The sequence below is a fragment of the Brienomyrus brachyistius genome, unplaced genomic scaffold (genome assembly GCF_023856365.1).
Source record: "Brienomyrus brachyistius isolate T26 unplaced genomic scaffold, BBRACH_0.4 scaffold32, whole genome shotgun sequence".
Taxonomy (NCBI): Eukaryota; Metazoa; Chordata; class Actinopteri; order Osteoglossiformes; family Mormyridae; genus Brienomyrus; species Brienomyrus brachyistius.
The window spans coordinates 4,583,156-4,603,786 of record NW_026042307.1 but is presented as its reverse complement, the minus strand read 5'-3'; the positions used below and the strand labels follow the sequence as shown (position 1 = coordinate 4,603,786).

Genomic DNA, 20,631 nt, shown 5'->3' with positions numbered 1-20,631 from the left:
GCGTTTCAGGCAAAACTACATAACACTTAAAGACACTACGGGCATGTAAATGGAGAACGAAATTATAGTTATACCGAATCTCCTACACACAATACCAAGGTTACCAACTTTGCTCAGCTGACCGGAGTGAGACGTTCAATTCCCGTAAGATTTCTTTGCGCCAGCCTGAGAGTCTGACAAACACGTCACACCAGATGCATGAGAGATGGAAACCTGGGATATTCAGTCGAATCAGATCAAATATGATGCTAAGTTAGTACTAAGTTAAAATATGTTCCGGACTTGTAACATGCACCCATGATTTGGAACAGTCAGCAGGCTGTCTCTGGCCACGCCCCCTACACTCCGGTCCGGCCCCTGGCTTTTCCTGAATTCTGATTCCTTTAGATAAACATTGACTTCATTGATATTGTTATTGATTTATCGACAGACCATCATACGTTTTAGACGTTATAATAACAACACTCTATTGATCCCCAAAGAGAGAAATTCTCTCCTTGCCTGCCCCCTCTTACTGTCCATGATACACAAGCACATATGTAGAAAAACGTCAGCTTGGAAGCCAAGGCTGGACTTAACCTACTCCTTAGGGTTCAACTGGGAACTGCCCCATGGCCGAGCGGTCTAAAGCCTCCTGCGCAGCGAAAATGGCCTTTCAAAGTAAGGGGTGTTCTGTTCTCCGAAGTAAGGCGTGGGTTCGAATCCAACTTCCGACAAAAGTTCTTCAATCGCTACAGCAGAATTTGAGCCACTGATCGGCTTTAATTGCTTTGTTTTATTTTTGCGTTTCAGGCAAAACTACATAACACTTAAAGACACTACGGGCATGTAAATGGAGAACGAAATTATAGTTATACCGAATCTCCTACACACAATACCAAGGTTACCAACTTTGCTCAGCTGACCGGAGTGAGACGTTCAATTCCCGTAAGATTTCTTTGCGCCAGCCTGAGAGTCTGAAAACACGTCACACCAGATGCATGAGAGATGGAAACCTGGGATATTCAGTCGAATCAGATCAAATATGATGCTAAGTTAGTACTAAGTTAAAATATGTTCCGGACTTGTAACATGCACCCATGATTTGGAACAGTCAGCAGGCTGTCTCTGGCCACGCCCCCTACACTCCGGTCCGGCCCCTGGCTTTTCCTGAATTCTGATTCCTTTAGATAAACATTGACTTCATTGATATTGTTATTGATTTATCGACAGACCATCATACGTTTTAGACGTTATAATAACAACACTCTATTGATCCCCAAAGAGAGAAATTCTCTCCTTGCCTGCCCCCTCTTACTGTCCATGATACACAAGCACATATGTAGAAAAACGTCAGCTTGGAAGCCAAGGCTGGACTTAACCTACTCCTTAGGGTTCAACTGGGAACTGCCCCATGGCCGAGCGGTCTAAAGCCTCCTGCGCAGCGAAAATGGCCTTTCAAAGTAAGGGGTATTCTGTTCTCCGAAGTAAGGCGTGGGTTCGAATCCAACTTCCGACAAAAGTTCTTCAATCGCTACAGCAAAATTTGAGCCACTGATCGGCTTTAATTGCTTTGTTTTATTTTTGCGTTTCAGGCAAAACTACATAACACTTAAAGACACTACGGGCATGTAAATGGAGAACGAAATTATAGTTATACCGAATCTCCTACACACAATACCAAGGTTACCAACTTTGCTCAGCTGACCGGAGTGAGACGTTCAATTCCCGTAAGATTTCTTTGCGCCAGCCTGAGAGTCTGACAAACACGTCACACCAGATGCATGAGAGATGGAAACCTGGGATATTCAGTCGAATCAGATCAAATATGATGCTAAGTTAGTACTAAGTTAAAATATGTTCCGGACTTGTAACATGCACCCATGATTTGGAACAGTCAGCAGCATACCTGTCAAGGTTTGGATTTGAAAATAAAGGAAATTTTCCGGCACCCGCCGAGAGCCATCCCACCACCGCAACCAGGCTCCAGTATCCCTTACATTTTAAGACAGGTGTACAAGAAATATAAAATAACCATTTGTCATTTACATTTTATTTTCATTGCGCATTTTCTACTAATTTTTCATGTTCACTCATGCGGCTCTCTGTCATTCACTAATGACTTGGATTTTTCATGCCGACTGACATCGTTCCTTCCCCGTGGGAGACACTAAAATCGCATTTACAAATCTTACAGAACGCGTGACTGTGCCCCATCCTGCTCCTCTTTAGGAAAGTAAATTCGTCGTCCCATTTTCCGATGTATTTACATGACTTCTTTGTTTCTTGGCAGGGACGCCTTCTCCTTCTACACATCCATCCATCCATCCATCTCTCTCCTTTCTCCTTCCCGCTGTTGGCACTAATCTCGCGATAACTGCCACCCAGGCTATGCAGGTGGCAGTTCTCGCGAGGCTACTGACAGTTCAGTTTGGAGAGGCAGAAGAATTTTTAAATATATATATATATATTATTATACGGGAGATTTACGGGAAAATACTAATACGGGAGGACGGCGGGAAAGAGAAGTAAAATACGGTAGTTTCCCGGCCAAAACGGGAGACTTGACAGCTATGGTCAGCAGGCAGTCTCTGGCCACGCCCCCTACAGTCGGTCCGGCCCCTGGCTTTACCAGCGTGTTCGCGAAAACGACTTCATTTATTTTCTTATTGATTCATCGACAGACCATCATACTTTTTAGACGTTATAATAATAACACTCTATTGATCCCCAAAGAGAGAAATTCTCTCCTTGCCTGCCCCCTCTTACTGTCCATGATACACAAGCACATATGTAGAAAAACGTCAGCTTGGAGGCCAAGGCTGGACTTAACCTACTCCTTACGGTTTAATGGGAAACTGCCGCATGGCCGAGCGGTCTCAGACACCACGCACGACGTAACTGGCCTTCCGACGCAAGGGATATTCTGTTCTCCGAAGTAAGCCGTGGGTTCGAATCCCACTTCCGACAAAAGTTCTTCAATCACCACAGCAGCATTTGAGCAACTGATTGGCTTTAATTGCTTTGTTTTATTGTTGCGTTTCAGGCAAAACTACATAACACTTAAAGACACTTCGGGCATGCAAATGGAGAACGAAATTATAGTTATACCGAATCTCCTACACACAATACCAAGGTTACCAACTTTGCTCAGCTGACCGGAGTGAGACGTTCAATTCGCCACAAGTCTGCACACCCAGATAACACGCATATAAAACGTATGCAACAGTTGTGTTACCTTTTAAATAGTCTGTAGGTTTTGCAAACTACTCTAACGCCTTTGGTGTCGCTGATTTTACGTTTATACTAGTGTAAAATAGACTTGCCGTAAGATTTCTTTGCGCCAGCCTGAGAGTCTGAAAACACCTCACACCAGATGCATGAGAGATGGAAACCTGGAATATTCAGTCGAATCAGATCAAATATGATGCTAAGTTAGTACTAAGTTAAAATATGTTCCGCACTTGTAACATGCACCCATGATTTGGAACAGTCAGCAGGGGGGGGGGAGGGATTATCTGCTCCCTGCATTTAAAAGTGCATAACAGAATTACATGACAGTGAGCGCAGGGGCAGGTAGACATTATTTCAACAAGCAGAAAACTATCAGAGGAAGCAGTTCATAATGAACATCATACAGAATACAGGAAGTCCCCAGAATAGAAGATCCATCCTAAGTCAGTCTTAAAGTCAAATTTATTGGTGTGAGAAGAGTAATACTACAGAACATTATAGTACAGTAATATTAAAAATAACTGCATACAGTACTGTACCTCAAGCCCACGAAAGAATAAAGCAGGGTGATGTTTTCATGAGCATCATAAAGTAATGCATATGTTTGATATTAAAAATAGTTTTAAACTAAATTAGTATGATAGGATCTATGGCCATCTGCTTTTAAATGCAAAATATCTTAGCTACATCAAGTCAGTCGAATATTCTTAACCAGCAGACTGTCTGTACATATGCAGATGGCTCCCTGCTGCCACCTGTAGGGCATCCACGGGCATATTTTCTTAAAAACCAGCCAGCCAGTTTATAAAAGGAACTCAGTGGCAGACTGCTTAGTGAACTGCTGTGATCTTCAGTTCAATTACATGAATATATAATTGAGCTGCATGACATTTCTTTAAGAATCTAAAAAAAGACATACTTTTGCAATGGTGTACAATGCAGATATTACCTAAATTGTTAATTTTGACCAACAATACACAAGGTTAAAGAAACAGCAGTAACAACCCCACGTATGAGTGTCTAATATGGGCAAATAACGTCACAGGTTTTAAAGATTCTGCAGCAAATTGTGATTCAATTTAAAAGTACAATAAACAAAGTTTCATGATGGAAAAAAAACAAAGAAATAGCCATGGGTTTCTAAATACAATAACATTTTAATATTTAAAATTTGCACAAAAAAAAAAACCCTAAAAAACTGTCCATTTCCTATGACATGTTTTTCCCCCAGTTACAACACTCCCAATGTTGTGTAAATTACTGTACATCATACTCTTCAAAGCAATATATGCACAAGTACCACACAACTAAATATACTGCAGAAATCAGGCATAAGAGAGACAACTTGTGGCAGTCAACGGCAGACATCAGGTGGGTCACATGACACTCAGTCATCAACAATGTCCAGAAGGCAGCTTAGCTTCAGCTCACATGCGAGCTCCTCCTCCCGGCTTGCAGAGATCAGCTGCTCCAGCTCCTGTAGACGCCTCGCCATAGAACTGGCAGCTCCCCTGGCCTGGTCACTGCGGACACTGCGCTCCTTCTGCTACAAAAATGGGCACAGAAACAGTCTCAACTGATGAGCACAGGGTACTTGGGGTCTTAAAATGTGAGCAACTGTGTAGCACAGGGTCAATACCAGGGCAAGTGCAGGTGGGGCAGCCATCTTTGGGGAGGGCACTACGATCTCCGGTACAGACAGTAACAAAGAAGGCAAGAAAAGTGGTGAGGAGGAAGAGGAAGGGCCCAGGGACTCGACGTCAAGCCAGGTACGCAGCTGGTCCTCGAACCTGCAGATCCAAGTCAAACAGGAAATGGCTCAATGTTTATGCCACAACTCACATGAGAGAGTACACGTGTGTAGCATGTCTGTTCTCTGTCAGACCTGCGGCTCTGTTCTTTCTCCTCCTCAATGCGAGCCAGGAGGTCCTGGGGGCTGGAGGCAGCATCCAAAACAGGGGCAACACCGGATCCGGACTCAGGGTCCTCAACCATGCTGTGAAACAGCTTCTGTTGAAGACGTGGCCTGGCCAGTCGAGGATGAGGCCACATGCTCTGGTGACACCTGCAATGGCAGAGACTTTGGATAAGAAGCCAGTATTGTACACCACTCTTGGGGATATGAGCAAGACTGGAAGCTGATGGCTTTCCCTCTTCTTCCATTTAATAGTAAGTAATATTCATTAAATCTGCAGGTCACTGTTAACAGTCTATCTGGAATGTGTTAGATTTACATGGCTGGCTGGCTCTTACCCTGCCTTCCCCTGCTGCTTGTCCCTGTGCGTCTGCTTTACGGCATCCACCCAGCAGGACGGCGGTATGAAGCCCTGCAGCCCATCGCTCAGGAAATACACCGAGATTTCTCCGTCGTCACTGATGACATCTGAAGATGGTGGGATAGGTTCACACCTGCATGGCATCCCCAGTAGGCCCCCCCAAACGTCAGACCCACCCCACCCCCCTCACCTTCACTCACGGGGCACCCAGGAGGGTTCCAGTCCCGGAGTTGGTGCTCTACACAGAGCATGACAATTTCGTCCCAGGGCACCTCCCAGAAAGTGGGCTCCTTGTCCGGCCCCCCACCTCGGCCCACACAGTCCTGACGCAGCCTCTCCAAAAGGTTCTCCAACTGGGACATAAGGAGTGGCTGGCTGTGGCGGGACCATGGGATTTGAGATACGTACTGGAAGATGGAGGCAACCAGCTGGCTCCAAGGAGCTGGGTGGGGGGAGCGGTGGCAGCAGCAGAAATATAAGGAAACAGACTAAGAAGCAGCCACTTAGCAAGAAGTCCGAATTCCGAATCTGAGGCATGGACATACCCCCCACGGCTGGCAGCGGCCAGTCGGGCAGCCGCAGGCTCAGGACTGCCCCCTGGAGCCACTCCAGGTGCTCAGCCGAGTTCCAGAGCAGATGTGGTAGGCAGTCACCACCCCCTGGCACCGAGAACTCTGCCACGGGCCAGGAGAGGCCAGCCAGACTCGGGGACGACACAAGGCCAGCCAAGAAAGCCAGGACAGTGTTGTAGAGGCCGATGACGGGTGCAGGGCCCTGGGAGGGCAGTCCCGCCATGTCACGGTCCCTCCGATCACGGTGAAGCCTACCAGCAAACTCGCGGCAGAGCCCGGCCTCCACAACCTGCACCAACGTCTGCGAGACGAGCCGGGCTGGTGCCGTGGAGCGGGCAGCGAGCCACCTGACGGCATGGCGGATCTGCGGGGAGACGGGGGTGATGGTCAATGGGATGGTTCAATCTTACCGAGGCCAGCGACAACATGCACACTCACCTGCTCGGATCCTTGGGGTTCGTTCGTGGTCTCGGGGATATGGACGAACATGTACTCTGAAATCAAACCTTCCTCAATGAGTGTCTGAAGCATCAGGTCTTACAGGGAAAGGAAACCGATGGTCAGACAGGAGGAACAAACCAACTGTATTAGCTCTGCATACGTAAACATAGCCTCAAGAGAAATGCTATAAGTAAAGTAAGCGAATCCCACGCGACACCTGTTGTCATAGACACGGTTAGTGTCACACCTTCCTCTAGCCGTTCATCGCTGGCCCTGTGCCCAGCCTGCCCTGGGACCACCACCACCAGAGGAAGGGCCTGTGGCCAGGCATTAGCCTGCTGGATCTGCCGGAGCTGCAGCAGGGCGGATAACAGGAAGATGTCCCCGTCTTCCTCATCAGCCCCGGGACTGACTGCCGAGGGCAGCAGCATCAGCAGGGCGCCCATGCCCATCAGCCCCTTCCGCTTCTCCAATGCCAACTGGCCTTCCTCGCTGAGGGGCCCGCGGGCCACCTGACCCACAGTGAGAAACATGGCCTCACTTCCTGCACTTGCACCCTTCGCAAACATCTGTGTTACCACAGGACCTGCTAATATCACATAGTGCCAGACTATGCTAGGCTATGTTAAGCTATGCTAGACTAACATTAATGACAGAACATGCAACACAGGGGCATGAAGCCTGTCGATATTCATCGGCAAGTTCCCCCCTATCTGCCACACCTTCACACACACGTGCACTGTGTGCATGCGCTCCCCCACGCTCCGCAGGCCGCTGCTGATGCTCAAGGTTTGCATGTGTCCGTTGGGGACCATCTCCCTGTGTTCTTGCTTCTCCGAGTTACCGAATTTGGACTCCAGCCATTCTGTCAAAATCCTGCATCAGAGATGGGAGGGGGGCACAAATGTAAGCTCCAGGACCTCTAAACCCAACTAACACCCAATCCCTCCCCGAACGACACCCAGTTCCCCCACTTACTGGTTAGCAACACTGGCATCTCTTTCATGATCACTTGGCAACAAGAGGGCTGCCTTCCAGAAGATTGTGTCAGATGGGTTCGAGACGCTTGCTGCCACCAGACTGAGCAGGTCCAGTGGCCCCCACACAGATTCGCTGAAGTGGATAGAGATGTAGATGAGCACATGGAGAGTGATGGATGGCTAACAGCTACTCTACAGTAGCACCATACCTCAGGAGCTGCTGGTAGAACAAGTGGACCTTCATCTGATGCTCGGTTTCCCTTTGCTGCCTTCTGCAGGTTGGCGAAGATGCGGAGTGTCAGCATCGGTACACTTAACACTACAGCAAATCAATGGCCAGCAAAATAAACGGACAGGACAGAAGTCATTTTGGGAAGTACTGTCTAATTCAGCAGAGGTGCCCCGATCCAATATTCAAGATACCTAATCAGACGGATCGGACATCGGCCACATGTGACCGATCCATGTTCAATAATTATTTAGTTATTGCCAGTCTATTTCTTCTTATACTGAGTGGTACAATCAAATCGCACAACAGCTTTCCCCCCTTTTTTATTTTTTGTGGCATTCAAGCTGAACGTTAACGCTTCCTCGGTTTTTTGACACTCAGTGTGTGTGAGTGCAGTGACTTCCCCTGCTATGACGTCATGTGCATGTCCTTAGTAGTGGAAGGATCAGGTGATGGTAGCAAATGCAACTTGCATGCTTGCGAAGCAAACTAACATGTCTAAAACCTGGAAGAATTTTATGCTTGAAACAACCAGTAGCACAGCGATTTGCGATCTTTGTAAAAACAAAGTAACATTCAGTGGAAAATCCCACTAATAGTGCACTCAATTAAGGCAATGCAAGTAATATGAAAAAAAGCGATGGATTTGGAAGCCAGCTTGGGCTGTTTTGCGCACTCGCTATAGCTTGATACACGAGGTGCTGCTATCACAGTGAAAAGTGACGCATGCCACTTAGGTGTACTTGTGAAGATATTCAAACAACTGCAAAATGTCTCAAAAATGCTCAATACAAGATGCACAAAAGAGGTGGAACAGTATCTTATGTATGTTTCTTGTGGGCTAATTAAAACTTCTTTTCCATTTGTATTTACTAGCTTGGAAAAAAAAAAAGAGCTTTGGTACTGGATCATACTCATAATCAGCCAATACCTTATGTTCAGGTATCAGGATTATATTGGCACTGAAAAAGTGGGATCGGTGCACCTCTATTATGAATATTATGTCAGCATTATTATGCTGTGAGAGAGATGTACCTGGTGCAGGAAACAGAGAGGTCCCCAGCGTGCCCCAGGTTGACCACGCCCCGGGCCAGCCTGTCCAGGCAGGGTGAGGGGGGGGCACTGGGGGCCAAGGCCTGCAGCCTGAAGCGGGGGTCCACACAGCCAGGGGCAGCAGGAAAATCACGCATCTGGTCGCTTCAGCTGCCTGCGCACGGCCACCACATCACGCCACCTGCAACACATGCACAGGGTGAAGCCCGGTTGTCGGCGAGCATGTGGGCAAAATATCTGGTCCCCTTACCACTGCCCCTTACCTTTTGATGAACCTGCGTATACTCAGAAGCTCTGCTTCCAGGACGTCTTGGGCCAGCAGGGTGAGCTCACCACACAGCGTCTCCTCCAGCAGTACCTCACACACGTCTTGTGAGCTGCGAGCCACACATTCTGCCTGCTCTTCTTGGGCACGCCTGGCACGAAGGGGCATGCGTTCAGCCTATATACAGTTATCTGAACACTCTCTATGACCTCTGATCCCCCTTGGCTCACCAGTACCTGATCTCTGTTGAGGCAGTCTCCACGATGCAGTCGCGCAGCACCTCCTGTGTGATCTCGGCACACAGTGTCTTGCTGAGCCGGGCCAGGAGCTCCTCGTGTTCCTGCTTTCTCCTGACAGAGACAGGCCCATCAGATGGCACATCCCCTCAAAATGCACCCACCCCTCCTCCCCAGCCCAGACAGGTGAGGCCTACCTGGCTTCCTCCATCCTGCGCTTCTCCTCAGCGATATGCTCCCTCTCTGCCTGGATCTCGGCAGCAGAAACCTCCCGCAGCATCTGCTCCACCACCTCACTCAGCACTGCCTCCACCTGGCCGTTGCACATGCTGCAACAACCCATCCACATCACCAAACTGGTGTTGGTTGAGTGTAACAACCCTCTAGAGGCCACTGCTCCCTATCTGGCTCACGCTCCTACCTGAGTGCAGCAGAGATGTACTCGGCTCCGGTGGCAGCCACGTCAGCCACCTCGGCCTGCACTACCTCCTCCAGCATGGCCTCTACCTCCGTGGCGATGTCCTGCAAGGGGGGGGGGGTTATTTGTCATTACTATGGCAATACCAACACACTGCTACTGGGTTGACACGCAGCAATGAGCAATCTATCACCTGCTCTGTGTAAACGGGCTCCGGTGGGGGAGGCGTAGGTGGGGCGACTGGCGGTGCCTCCGACGGAGATGCCCCAAGTGCTCCACTCTCCTCTCTACCAGGGAGGCCAGCTGACTCCGCTGGGTCGCTCGGCATCTTGGATCGGTGCTGGAGGGCCCGCGCATCCAGCTCAATGGGGGGCCTCTGAGGGGAGGCTGCTACAGCGTGGGCAGGAAAAATGACAAAATTACAATCAGAGGCCAGAAGGTGGACGAAGCGTAACAGTTAGCGGAAGGTGGAGTGCAGACGCACCAGCCCTGGGCACACTGCCTGCCTCCGCTGGCTGCCCATCCCCACAGTACTTGTTGCGGCTGTCAAAGCTGTTGACGGGTGTGTGTTGGGGTGGGTTGGGCAGTGGCGCGCCGTTGACCACTTGGCCCACCAGCACCTCCCGCTTCCTTGCGATGGCCACAGAGCGCTTTGGACGTGGCTGGATCTCAGGCTCCTGGTACGCTGTCCGGCTTAGCTCCACCATGCTAGGGGGAGGGCAGAGCTTCAATAAAATATACCACCCATCATAGATTAGCACCCCCATCAGAGATAAGCCACCCTGCCCCCAACACAAAAGGGACAACGAAGCACAGCCCAGCCTTACCCTGCATCGACCGCGAGCCCATACTGCAGCGCGAGGTCCGAAGCCTCGCCGGCATTCTGGAACATGAGCATCCGGACCAGGTCTTCGACCGGGAATGTGGTGGAACCACGGGAGCTGTAGGCCACATTCAGGGCCCGCAGAGCCTCACGGCGCACCTGTAGGGGGCACCAGAGCGGTCCAGGTAAGTGAGGTATTGGGGCTGATGAGGATGTAGGGAGCGGAGCAACGGCTCCCCCACCTGGTCGAAGTAGCGGTGCAAGATGCAACCAGCCAGATACGAGGCCACCTTGACCAGCTTGAAGAACCTCACGAAGTTGTTGCTGTTGACAGCGGCAAAGGCCTGGACGGCAAACTTCACCTCCGGAGAGTTTCGGAGCTCCGCCCGGAATTGCTGCACCTCCCTGCAGGTAGGGAGGGAATGAAATGTCAGCTGGAGAGGTGCCACGGTGACACGGGACACCGACTGCCGGCCAGCCACCCACCGGAGGATGTCTCCATCATTGAGCTTCAGGAGCACGCTGTACTGCCGAAACTCTGCCTCATGAGGGCAGTAGATGTTCTTGCTGGCCAGGTCCTGGTACATCTCCTTGAGGCTCTGCAGGCATTTGGTCAGGTTTTCATTGTTGATCTTAGCATCAAAGGACATCATGGGCTCCTGGCACAGGTGGTGTGCGCAGTGGATGTGGAAGCGGGCGCACTTTTCAATAAGGGACACCGTAAGCGGGTCGCACAGGTGCTGCTGAGTGATATCCTGCAGATGGCCCAGAAAAAGGATCAGGGCGAGGCCCGCAGGGCACAGGAATAATGAGACACGGACTAATGTTGCTCACCTTCCGGATACCTCGTGTGCGGTTCCACACAAAGTCATACCAGTCACGGTAGTTGTCCTCACCCTGGTCCATGACCTGGGTAACCAGGTAGTTCATGGTCATGTTCAGCACAGTAAGGGGCCGCAGTTCATGGGGGAGGGGCTCCTCCTGGTCAGCAGAGGACCTGCTGTACTCCTTAATGGCAGCAGTGTGGTCCACCTGCGTGGGGTGCAGAGGGTGATTTGCAGCCTGTGGTCTGTCAATTCATGGCGGGGAGGGGGAAGCATTAGGAAAGAGGGGCAGGGGTGGTGATACCTTCTCCGTGTTGGGGATGACCTCAAAAGAGCTCAGTTGGTTCCGGGTCTCCCTCATGTAACGCTCCTTCTCCGGACACATGTCAGGACACGTACCCACAAACACCTTGGACAGATCCAGGTCGGTCCTCTTGGGCCGAGCTGTGCCAGAGGAGACCGTGTCAGCTGGCGATTCACTTTGGGGTGGGAGGGGGGGGTGGCTCAGCAACGTGACCCTAGGGGGACCTACCCTGTCGCAGGATCTTGTCCCGCTGCTCTAGCAGACGATACTTCTCCTCTGCGGTTTCAGCTACCTGGCCAATCAGGTGGAAGAGGGGAGAGGGGAGGCTGCTGGCTAGATGTTCGGATTCGAGGCCGTCTGGGCTGGGCTCCATCTGCGGCTCACTCTCAAACTGCAGGGCCTTTGTCGCCAGGGGTTTCTTGGCTGGTGACCTGAGAGGGACAGACCAAAGGCTGAAGAGCTTCTAAAAGCTGGCAAAACCTGGGCTCCTTTGAACACCTGGCCAGTAGGGGGCATAGCAGCCAAAGAACTCAGTTTGACTTTAATGTCACGAATCCGAGCCTGAGGTAAAGAGTTTCATTACCAGATGACCTAACATAACTCAAGCTGCTTGGAAAAAAAACAAACAAAATGTATACATAATAAAAAACCAGAGTGATCCAGATTTTTTTTTTTTTTTTTTTTAAAGAACTTGCATTGGGTTTCAAAAAGGTGATTTTCTTCCCTAACTTAATTTAATAAAGACCCGGCCATCTTATTGTAAAATTGAGTTATTTACTCTTACGGTAAGAGAATGATTTAAAGACAAGATTACCCTCTGGATAGGGATGAGCTGGAGGACCAGCCGGAGGTGGATTTGGAGAGGGCTTTGCAGACAGGGGCTGACTCAAAGCCTCCTGCCTGGCTCTGAGGATCAGGGTCATCTGGAGGCCTTTGGCCCTTCTCTCCTGGACCTAAGAGACACACAGAACCAGTTCATCGAAACAGCTGACATGGGAATGAAAGGCTGCAACGAGTCACAAAGACCCCGCCCTGGCCTTGGCTCGATGCACAGATAGAGAGCACCGTAATAGTCACTCACTCTGCTTCTTCCTCTGCCAGAAGATGGTGAGCTCATGCCTGCGCAGCAGTTTGCCCTTCTTCTTGGCTTTGGCAGCAGAAGCCTGAAAGATACCAAAAGTCAGTGAGGAAAGCCCGGGAGATCATGGACGAGAGCACAGCCTAATGAGTACAGCGACCAAGCCCCCCCCCCAAAGGTGTGCAAAGCCATTGCTCACATGGTCGTGGAAGTGCACTATGGCCAGGTTCTTCTGGGGCCTGCAGAAGATCCGCTGCACACGTCCGAACTGGCGGAAATGTTCCCCCAGGATGTCCTTGCTGTTAAGACTGGCTGGAATGTTCTTGCATTGGAGCACCATGGCTTCGGAGGGTGACATCCCCCCCAGGCTGTCTGTGCTGTCCAGGCGGCGGGCACGTCTCACTGTTGATGCTGCCTCAGTTTCGGGATCTGTGGCAAGTGTCACAGAGTTCAGTTTTTCAGACTATACTTGGCTTCGAACCCAATGTGCTTCTTCCTGGGAGTACTCACCCAACTCCTCCGCCCTCTCAAGGACCTCCCGGGTTGGGGCCTGTGACCTTGGCGGCGTTGAGGGTGAGTGGCTGGTGGTCGGTGCCATCGAACCCTGGTGCTCCGCCTCCCCCCAGTCTGGCTGTGGCTCCTCACTCCTCTTCGGCTCTCGCCGGGTCTGTAGGGCCGGTGTCTTCAGGATGCTGGTCAAGGCACTGCGAAAGATGCTGCTGACAGGCCCCCGGCCCCGGACCAGGGGCCTCTTGGGAGGGTGCCTGGGGGCGGAGTCAGCACCAACTTGGGGCTCCTCTGATAAATGCTCCACCATCTCCTCCTTCCGCTTGGTACCCTTAGCCGCTGCCTCCCCTGCATTCTCCCCCTCACCGCCCCCCCCCACGGACCTCACCAGACACAACCCCAGCGTCAGTCTTGGGTTTTAGCGGACCAAAGCTGACAGCACCAAACAGTGGCCGGGGCTCATGGAGGCTAGAGGCAGAGTACCTGGAGACAGAGGCGGCCTGGGAGGTCCCCCCACCCAGGCCACTGCCAGCACCAACGGAGGGTGCTGCTGGTTTCGAGAAGCTGAACTCCTGGGTGGTGCTGGGATGTGCATCTTTGGTGGGGAGGATGCTGCTGGACACTGCGATGGGCTGTGAGAAGCTAAAACCTAATGCTCCAGAAAGGAACTCAGAGGCAGCAGGAGCAGGCCCACTGCTGTCCATACTGGTAGCGGTGGTGCTGGATGGGCTGGAACCAAAAGACTCGGACACAGCCTGGGACACAGCCGGTTCAGGACTGGCGCTATAAATAGGTTTGAACACAGCTGCGTCTGACGGCTTGAAGCTGAACTCTGAGGTGCTAAATCCGCGGCCCTGAACGCTTCCAGGGGAGAATACCGAAGAAGACCCTGTGGACAACTGTCCGAATCTCAGTGGTTGACTAGACCCCGAGGAGGGGGGAACAGAGGAGGCGGAGATAGCGTTAGAGCCGCCGAAGCCGGGTGTGTGCTGAGCAAATCCGCCGGTCTGTCCGAAGGCAGAGGTCTGGGGAAAAGCCGAGTTCTGGTTAAAGACAGAGCTCTGACCGACCCCGGCCGGCTGCCCGAAGGAGGGCGGCGGGCCGAACCTGGTGTCGCTCTGTACAAACGACGGGGTCTGACTCCCAGAACCGGGCATGCCGAAGGTCGGGGCCTGTCCAGACGCCGTCCCGCCAGGCTGCCCGAAAAGGGATCCGGTCTGGCCGAAGGCAGACGATGTACTGAAGAGCGAGGTCTGGCCGGTGCCCTGGCCGAGGGCAGGCGGCTGCACGAAAGGGGCGTTCTGCTGGCCGAAGGAAAAGAGCCCCGAGGTCGGGGCGCGCGGAGACTGAAACGCTCCGCCTTGTGTTCTGCCGAAAAGCCCAGACGGATTCATTGTGTAAAAAGCCCAAAAATACGGCCTTCAAAAGTCGAAACAGAGTTCTTACAGCGCGGTAGATTTCGGCGTCCTTCGGCCTGGGAGATTATATCCGCGCCTGTGTCACATCTGCGGAAATATACAAACTGGCAGCTCCCCTGGCCTGGTCACTGCGGACACTGCGCTCCTTCTGCTACAAAAATGGGCACAGAAACAGTCTCAACTGATGAGCACAGGGTACTTGGGGTCTTAAAATGTGAGCACCTGTGTAGGCACAGGGTCAATACCAGGGCAAGTGCAGGTGGGGCAGCCATCTTTGGGGAGGGCACTACGATCTCCGGTACAGACAGTAACGAAGAAGGCAAGAAAAGTGGTGAGGAGGAAGAGGAAGGGCCCAGGGACTCGACGTCAAGCCAGGTACGCAGCTGGTCCTCGAACCTGCAGATCCAAGTCAAACAGGAAATGGCTCAATGTTTATGCCACAACTCACATGAGAGAGTACACGTGTGTAGCATGTCTGTTCTCTGTCAGACCTGCGGCTCTGTTCTTTCTCCTCCTCAATGCGAGCCAGGAGGTCCTGGGGGCTGGAGGCAGCATCCAAAACAGGGGCAACACCGGATCCGGACTCAGGGTCCTCAACCATGCTGTGAAACAGCTTCTGTTGAAGACGTGGCCTGGCCAGTCGAGGATGAGGCCACATGCTCTGGTGACACCTGCAATGGCAGAGACTTTGGATAAGAAGCCAGTATTGTACACCACTCTTGGGGATATGAGCAAGACTGGAAGCTGATGGCTTTCCCTCTTCTTCCATTTAATAGTAAATAATATTCATTAAATCTGCAGGTCACTGTTAACAGTCTATCTGGAATGTGTTAGATTTACATGGCTGGCTGGCTCTTACCCTGCCTTCCCCTGCTGCTTGTCCCTGTGCGTCTGCTTTACGGCATCCACCCAGCAGGACGGCGGTATGAAGCCCTGCAGCCCATCGCTCAGGAAATACACCGAGATTTCTCCGTCGTCACTGATGACATCTGAAGATGGTGGGATAGGTTCACACCTGCATGGCATCCCCAGTAGGCCCCCCCAAACGTCAGACCCACCCCACCCCCCTCACCTTCACTCACGGGGCACCCAGGAGGGTTCCAGTCCCGGAGTTGGTGCTCTACACAGAGCATGACAATTTCGTCCCAGGGCACCTCCCAGAAAGTGGGCTCCTTGTCCGGCCCCCCACCTCGGCCCACACAGTCCTGACGCAGCCTCTCCAAAAGGTTCTCCAACTGGGACATAAGGAGTGGCTGGCTGTGGCGGGACCATGGGATTTGAGATACGTACTGGAAGATGGAGGCAACCAGCTGGCTCCAAGGAGCTGGGTGGGGGGAGCGGTGGCAGCAGCAGAAATATAAGGAAACAGACTAAGAAGCAGCCACTTAGCAAGAAGTCCGAATTCCGAATCTGAGGCATGGACATACCCCCCACGGCTGGCAGCGGCCAGTCGGGCAGCCGCAGGCTCAGGACTGCCCCCTGGAGCCACTCCAGGTGCTCAGCCGAGTTCCAGAGCAGATGTGGTAGGCAGTCACCACCCCCTGGCACCGAGAACTCTGCCACGGGCCAGGAGAGGCCAGCCAGACTCGGGGACGACACAAGGCCAGCCAAGAAAGCCAGGACAGTGTTGTAGAGGCCGATGACGGGTGCAGGGCCCTGGGAGGGCAGTCCCGCCATGTCACGGTCCCTCCGATCACGGTGAAGCCTACCAGCAAACTCGCGGCAGAGCCCGGCCTCCACAACCTGCACCAACGTCTGCGAGACGAGCCGGGCTGGTGCCGTGGAGCGGGCAGCGAGCCACCTGACGGCATGGCGGATCTGCGGGGAGACGGGGGTGATGGTCAATGGGATGGTTCAATCTTACCGAGGCCAGCGACAACATGCACACTCACCTGCTCGGATCCTTGGGGTTCGTTCGTGGTCTCGGGGATATGGACGAACATGTACTCTGAAATCAAACCTTCCTCAATGAGTGTCTGAAGCATCAGGTCTTACAGGGAAAGGAAACCGATGGTCAGACAGGAGGAACAAACCAACTGTATTAGCTCTGCATACGTAAACATAGCCTCAAGAGAAATGCTATAAGTAAAGTAAGCGAATCCCACGCGACACCTGTTGTCATAGACACGGTTAGTGTCACACCTTCCTCTAGCCGTTCATCGCTGGCCCTGTGCCCAGCCTGCCCTGGGACCACCACCACCAGAGGAAGGGCCTGTGGCCAGGCATTAGCCTGCTGGATCTGCCGGAGTTGCAGCAGGGCGGATAACAGGAAGATGTCCCCGTCTTCCTCATCAGCCCCGGGACTGACTGCCGAGGGCAGCAGCATCAGCAGGGCGCCCATGCCCATCAGCCCCTTCCGCTTCTCCAATGCCAACTGGCCTTCCTCGCTGAGGGGCCCGCGGGCCACCTGACCCACAGTGAGAAACATGGCCTCACTTCCTGCACTTGCACCCTTCGCAAACATCTGTGTTACCACAGGACCTGCTAATATCACATAGTGCCAGACTATGCTAGGCTATGTTAAGCTATGCTAGACTAACATTAATGACAGAACATGCAACACAGGGGCATGAAGCCTGTCGATATTCATCGGCAAGTTCCCCCCTATCTGCCACACCTTCACACACACGTGCACTGTGTGCATGCGCTCCCCCACGCTCCGCAGGCCGCTGCTGATGCTCAAGGTTTGCATGTGTCCGTTGGGGACCATCTCCCTGTGTTCTTGCTTCTCCGAGTTACCGAATTTGGACTCCAGCCATTCTGTCAAAATCCTGCATCAGAGATGGGAGGGGGGCACAAATGTAAGCTCCAGGACCTCTAAACCCAACTAACACCCAATCCCTCCCCGAACGACACCCAGTTCCCCCACTTACTGGTTAGCAACACTGGCATCTCTTTCATGATCACTTGGCAACAAGAGGGCTGCCTTCCAGAAGATTGTGTCAGATGGGTTCGAGACGCTTGCTGCCACCAGACTGAGCAGGTCCAGTGGCCCCCACACAGATTCGCTGAAGTGGATGGAGATGTAGATGAGCACATGGAGAGTGATGGATGGCTAACAGCTACTCTACAGTAGCACCATACCTCAGGAGCTGCTGGTAGAACAAGTGGACCTTCATCTGATGCTCGGTTTCCCTTCGCATCTTCGCCAACCTGCAGAAGGCAGCAGCACTGGTTGTCGCGTTGAATACAGCCGTCTATGGGAGCGAATGCGTCAACAGAGCCGCCATCTTGGGACGGGGTAGAGCTCCTTTTAAATGAATGAACGTCTATCAGGGACAAGCTGGCATTCAGAAATAAAGAACCATAAATGGGCAAATTTGAGAAGCGATTTTTATTGTCTTGGTTCATTATAAATGTCAGACATGTATTTACGACCGAGCCACGAGTAAATCGACAGAGAAGCGGGTTTTCTTAACACAGCCTACTTTTATGTTCAAAATGTAATGCACATATAGGTATTTTTTCATTCTTCCATTCGAAATAAACATACACTACTCTCCTACTACATGCAGAACAATGCAAATACAAAACACAACAAAAAAGGCCAGCAATGTTAGCTGAAAGACCCTGGTAATCTCCATGATAAGCCCCATTGCGTTACCACTCATGCATTTATGCAGGCCGGCCCGTGGCATTGGCAATATAGGCAAATGCTAAGGGCGCCATTCATCCAGGGGGTGCCACAAACGGAGGAAGAAAAAAGTGTAACATTCCACTATTCTTAAAGCTAGTTGGTATTAATGCGTCTTAATATGAAAGGAACAAGCCCACATGAATTTACCTGCTTAGCAAAGCCTATTAAGTAATAATAATAATAATGATGATGATGATGATGATGATACGTAACTTTCCTATGAGCCGCCCCCCCTTGTAACCTCCCTCAATAACGAACACAAGTTGATCTCTGATCACGGGCATTTATTCACATATCTATCCGGTCGAGCATGCCGTGAGAACTAGATAAAATAAAGCACATACATCAAAAAATGAATCAGTAAAAACACAGGCATTTTCCTAAAAATAACCAAACACAAACCTAAATAGGCTACAGCTTGCTCACGCCATTAACTTATGACTGCAGCTCATACAATAACTCCAATATCCATGAATATTGACGTTATAACTTAAAACACTTTCTCAGCCGCATAACAAATGCTGCACTTATAACTGAGCAAAACGAAAATGTTACCAGCAAAACTGACCAGACCTAAACCCAAACGCAACATTAGTTCCGCTATAGTTTCCCTACACCTGGGGGGGGGGGGGGGGGGGTGCCGGCGCTGATGCTCGCCTAGGGCGCCTCATCAGCTAGGACCGTTACTGCATTTAAGCATTTAGCAGACGCCTTTATCCAAAGCAACGGGCATTTGTATAGACTTGTAGAGAACTATAGTCAATGAACTGTACACAATACATTTTCCAGAAAAGGAAAATACTTTATTATTTTTTTTACATTTACGGTAATATGAAAGATGAACATCCAGTTACCTCCTTTTTGGAAAAATAACTATAGACAGGGCAGGTCTATACACACAGGCATCTTGTATATATTTGTCAAGAACTATAGCCAATGAACTGCAATATATACTGGTGTCAGTACAGAAGCTGTGTCTTTCCTGTGACGTGGGGGTGGGAAGACAGAGGCTCTGTGTCTAGTATTTAGTATCCTTATAACAGTACTATTTTACACAGTTTCTTCCTCAAACTGCTGGTCTGTAGTTGGAGAGTATGTACTTTTGCCACATGGTCTTCTCTCAACTTGTGAAAGCAAGACAAGTGAAATTAAATTGAAGCGATGGTTGCCAATGCCATCTTGAGTTTCAGCAATGTGATCACAAAGATTAAATATATCCTGAAAACCTACATCTGCTTTCACAACCCTGTTCAACAGAGACTGGATGTTGGAGGCTTGTCTGATGCACTGCTCAGCTGAGCCAATCGCCTTTAATTAATTTAATTAATTAAATTAAACTTAAGTTGCTTCAAAATATTGTTTTAGTTTTGTAATTGATGCAATTTAAGTTTTAACAATAGCAGTCAGTGGTCAGAGACTTTTGCACAGTGTCAGTAAAGTAGAACAAGTTTATCCACAATTTCTACAGATTCAAATGAAATAATAAATTGATCATAACTTACAACTTGGAAGCCATTCTTGAGAAGTTGTTCAACAAAAGATGAAATCTTCAACAGAATCTGGAGCTCTTGTCTCGCTGGAAGCAGAGGTAGAGTGACTTTACATGTGCAGGTCTCCTCTCCTTTGGCACCTTACAGGGTCCTCGTCACCCAGTTTAATTTGCGGTTTAGAAGCATTTTTTTAAAACATGTTGGGATTCAGTTGCAGCGCGCTGACTTTGTGTGTTTCGGGGCATATCTCAGGACGGCAGGATACCAAAATGGCGAAAAAAAAAAAAAGTTTACGTCATCAAAATGGCGCCCGTGATTCTCTTTGGGTCCTAATGACCCAGTATTCAAATTTAATGGGATTAGGAGCGGAGCCTGCATTCAACTACCATGAAAAAAAAAACAACTAAATACTAATCAGATATGAAACCAAAGCGCTATGGCAATGCAGAAGGGATGGGGCTAAAGGTATGAAAGAATGATAGCTAGTAATAAACAGCTAAACTTGTAATAAAAAGCAGGCTCCGAAAAGACAGCCCACTGTGAATACGCTCAGAGTCCTAAGGACCTAGGATTCAACTTACCTAGTATTTCGCCGAGCTGGGCCTCTCCAAACGCTAGCACCGTGCAAAACCCTTGCAGCACCGTGGAAGACTCTCTCACTCCAGCGGGGGCGGGTCCGTAAAGAGATCGGCTGCCGCTTTCGCCGAGCTGGGCCTTTCCAAACGCTCTCACCGTGCAAAAGCAATGTAGCACCGGAAAAGACGCATTCACTCCCGCGGGGGGGTCCTCTGGGCTCGACTGCTGCTTTCCCTGAGCTTCCCCAAATGCTGTGCCAAAAGCCTTGCAGCTTCTGAGCAGAAGCGTCCA

At 50.8% G+C, this 20,631-nt stretch overlaps 2 protein-coding genes across 2 annotated transcripts; both read right to left on the bottom strand.

The window, feature by feature from the left end:
* Positions 1-3,969: 3,969 nt before the first annotated feature.
* Positions 3,970-13,410, bottom strand: LOC125721099 (germinal-center associated nuclear protein-like). Its single transcript, XM_048997030.1, has 28 exons — positions 13,223-13,410; positions 12,912-13,141; positions 12,720-12,797; positions 12,449-12,573; positions 11,863-12,065; positions 11,635-11,774; positions 11,341-11,538; positions 10,993-11,261; positions 10,749-10,911; positions 10,511-10,665; positions 10,168-10,391; positions 9,877-10,073; positions 9,687-9,787; positions 9,463-9,594; positions 9,266-9,379; positions 9,033-9,180; positions 8,747-8,898; positions 7,692-7,754; positions 7,481-7,615; positions 7,225-7,378; positions 6,750-7,014; positions 6,500-6,597; positions 6,035-6,425; positions 5,680-5,931; positions 5,467-5,596; positions 5,099-5,278; positions 4,853-5,003; positions 3,970-4,759 (listed from the first exon to the last, which is right to left on the bottom strand). Exons 1-28 carry the CDS (start codon positions 13,308-13,310, stop codon positions 4,601-4,603), a joined length of 4,695 nt encoding a protein of 1,564 aa, XP_048852987.1. The 5' UTR covers positions 13,311-13,410; the 3' UTR covers positions 3,970-4,600.
* Positions 13,411-14,557: 1,147 nt separating this feature from the next.
* LOC125721147 (germinal-center associated nuclear protein-like) lies at positions 14,558-17,574 on the bottom strand. The gene is made up of 10 exons (XM_048997172.1): positions 17,511-17,574; positions 17,255-17,408; positions 16,780-17,044; positions 16,530-16,627; positions 16,065-16,455; positions 15,710-15,961; positions 15,497-15,626; positions 15,129-15,308; positions 14,883-15,033; positions 14,558-14,788 (listed from the first exon to the last, which is right to left on the bottom strand). Exons 2-10 carry the CDS (start codon positions 17,345-17,347, stop codon positions 14,702-14,704), a joined length of 1,647 nt encoding a protein of 548 aa, XP_048853129.1. The 5' UTR covers positions 17,348-17,408; positions 17,511-17,574; the 3' UTR covers positions 14,558-14,701.
* Positions 17,575-20,631: the final 3,057 nt, after the last annotated feature.